Source organism: Lasiodiplodia theobromae (assembly GCF_012971845.1).
Source record: "Lasiodiplodia theobromae strain AM2As chromosome Unknown scaffold_54, whole genome shotgun sequence".
In the NCBI taxonomy this organism is placed as follows: Eukaryota; Fungi; Ascomycota; class Dothideomycetes; order Botryosphaeriales; family Botryosphaeriaceae; genus Lasiodiplodia; species Lasiodiplodia theobromae.
The window spans coordinates 221,078-223,079 of record NW_023336535.1 but is presented as its reverse complement, the minus strand read 5'-3'; the positions used below and the strand labels follow the sequence as shown (position 1 = coordinate 223,079).

The window sequence follows — 2,002 nt, the reverse complement described above, 5'->3', positions numbered from 1 at the left end:
CCCGAACCTGGCTTCGGGCCTCTAGACGAGGCCGCTTGTCGCAGTAGCAGGTGGACATTTGCATCGTGGTGGTTTGCAAGAAGCCTCGCCTTCTACTATCAGACCGTGGAGGCATCAGGACTTGTAGAGTTCGACCTGAGGTGGGCATTTCATGGACCAGTAGTTACCCTACCCAGTGTTTGGGAGTTTCTGGTATCATCGGGGCCAATCAAGGGACTGCCGATCCGAGACGATGTGGGAAGCAGACGAAGATCACCAGGCGACTGACGCTTCGAAAGGACTCCTTCTTCTTGGGACTTTTTGCCAAGTTGAACTGCTCTGCGCTCGTATTTGCACGGGCTCGTCAGCCAGCAGCAATCGTCCATCCTTCCAACAATGCTGCGAACTGTACAGGAATTTCTCCGTGGGCATTCGCGGCCCTGGTTATAGTTACTCGTCTCTGTGAACAACGCTACGACCGAATATCTCATAGAGCAATGGATCCTCGGTCGCTGGACCAACCAGTGAGGCGCAGATGCGTCTATTGCCCTCAACTGCAACAGCGAGTGCAGTTGCAACACTGCAAGCTTTATTATTCGCTTGGAACAGATACTAAGAACAGTAGTACGTCCGATGGTATCCAACAAAAGACGTTGCAGAACGTCCGTGTGCGGGAGCGTTATCTGTACTGGTCTGCACCTGTCAGATTGCCTTTCTCTCCGCCGCGTAATTGATGAATCAAAAGTCCACTGAGAGCTTATCCGCGAGATTCACAACTACCATAGCGTCATAAAACTCCGGTCTTCCTTTGGCCCAGGGACTTCCAGAAGTATCTATTGAGGCAGGTGTACTGCTGAATGCTGCGCTTCGTGCGAATTGAATACCATATTTACACAAGGAAATCTACGTAGAGTTGGAACAGTGGCACAAACAGAGCAAAGCTCGAGCAACCCGCAAACTCCCTTCTAGAATGTAACAGAAGAAAAGAAAACAATTTATGGATCGAGATCCTCGACAAGAACACCTGAGTTAAACAGGGTAAAAAAAAAGAGATAGAAAGAGAAGAAAGGGAAGAAAAGAGCAACCCGTTCAACGTCCCACTTATTTACACAGGACCAGGGGAAAAAAAAAGAAAAAGAGCAACATGACAACTCTCAGAATCTCCGTCCCGTCCATGATAAGCCATCCTTCCTGTTTCCCAACCCGTCTTTTACTCCTCACGGTCAAAGTTCTGTTCGAGGTAGAAGAGCCTGGCCACAATCAGTGCAAAGTCCGTCAAGTCCTCAAGGGCCACGTCCAGGCTCGCGGCGCTGACCAACTCGTCGACCTCGGCAGCATCGTCACGGCGGCGCGTTTCGTCGTCGGTGGTGCCAGAAGACGACGTTTCAGCCGCGAGGCTTTCGATTATGGCTTGGCCCTCCTCGTCGTCGTCGGCGGCGGAGCCGGGGAAGAGCTCGCGCACCCAGTCGGGGACGATGCCCAACTCGGCCCTGGCCGCGCGGACGGTAGCAGCGAGGCGTGTAGCCGTGGCATGCGCCTCGCCGACGGCGGTCGTCAGCGTCTGCATTTCGGCGCTGAGCACGTCGAATTCGGCATTGGCCGCTTGGGTGGCGGCGGTGAGGTGGGTGACCCTGTCGGTCGCGCTGCGGAGGGCGGCGGTGAGCGCCGGTATTTCGGCGGCGGCGGCGGCCATGCTGGCCACTTCGGAAGGAGGAATGGGGACGGCGGAGAAGCTGGTGGCTCTCGCTCGGGCGGCGGCGAGAGCGGCTGAGCGCGTCTCGCCTTCGGCAATGGCCTCGCGAGCGGCGGCGGAGAGGGCGGTGGCTCTCTCGCTGACGGCGTCGATTCTCGCTGAGACGCTGCTGACATCGGCAGAGAGGCTCCTCATGCGGGCCAAGAACATCTTGACGACGGCTGAGAGTATGTGGGCTCTGGCGGACGAGCTGGTGATTCAAGCGTTAGCGTGGTCTCCAATAGCGTCAAGCGGCTATTATTACCTCAAAGTCGTGCGTGCGGTTTCCAT

At 55.9% G+C, this 2,002-nt stretch overlaps 1 protein-coding gene across 1 annotated transcript; it reads right to left on the bottom strand.

Moving 5' to 3' along the window:
- Window positions 1-1,189: 1,189 nt before the first annotated feature.
- Window positions 1,190-2,002, bottom strand: LTHEOB_11892 (uncharacterized protein; the record flags this gene model as incomplete). Its single annotated transcript, XM_035508698.1, has 2 exons — window positions 1,190-1,922; window positions 1,977-2,002. The coding sequence occupies 2 exons, from the start codon at window positions 2,000-2,002 to the stop codon at window positions 1,190-1,192; spliced, it is 759 nt and encodes a 252-aa protein (XP_035365586.1).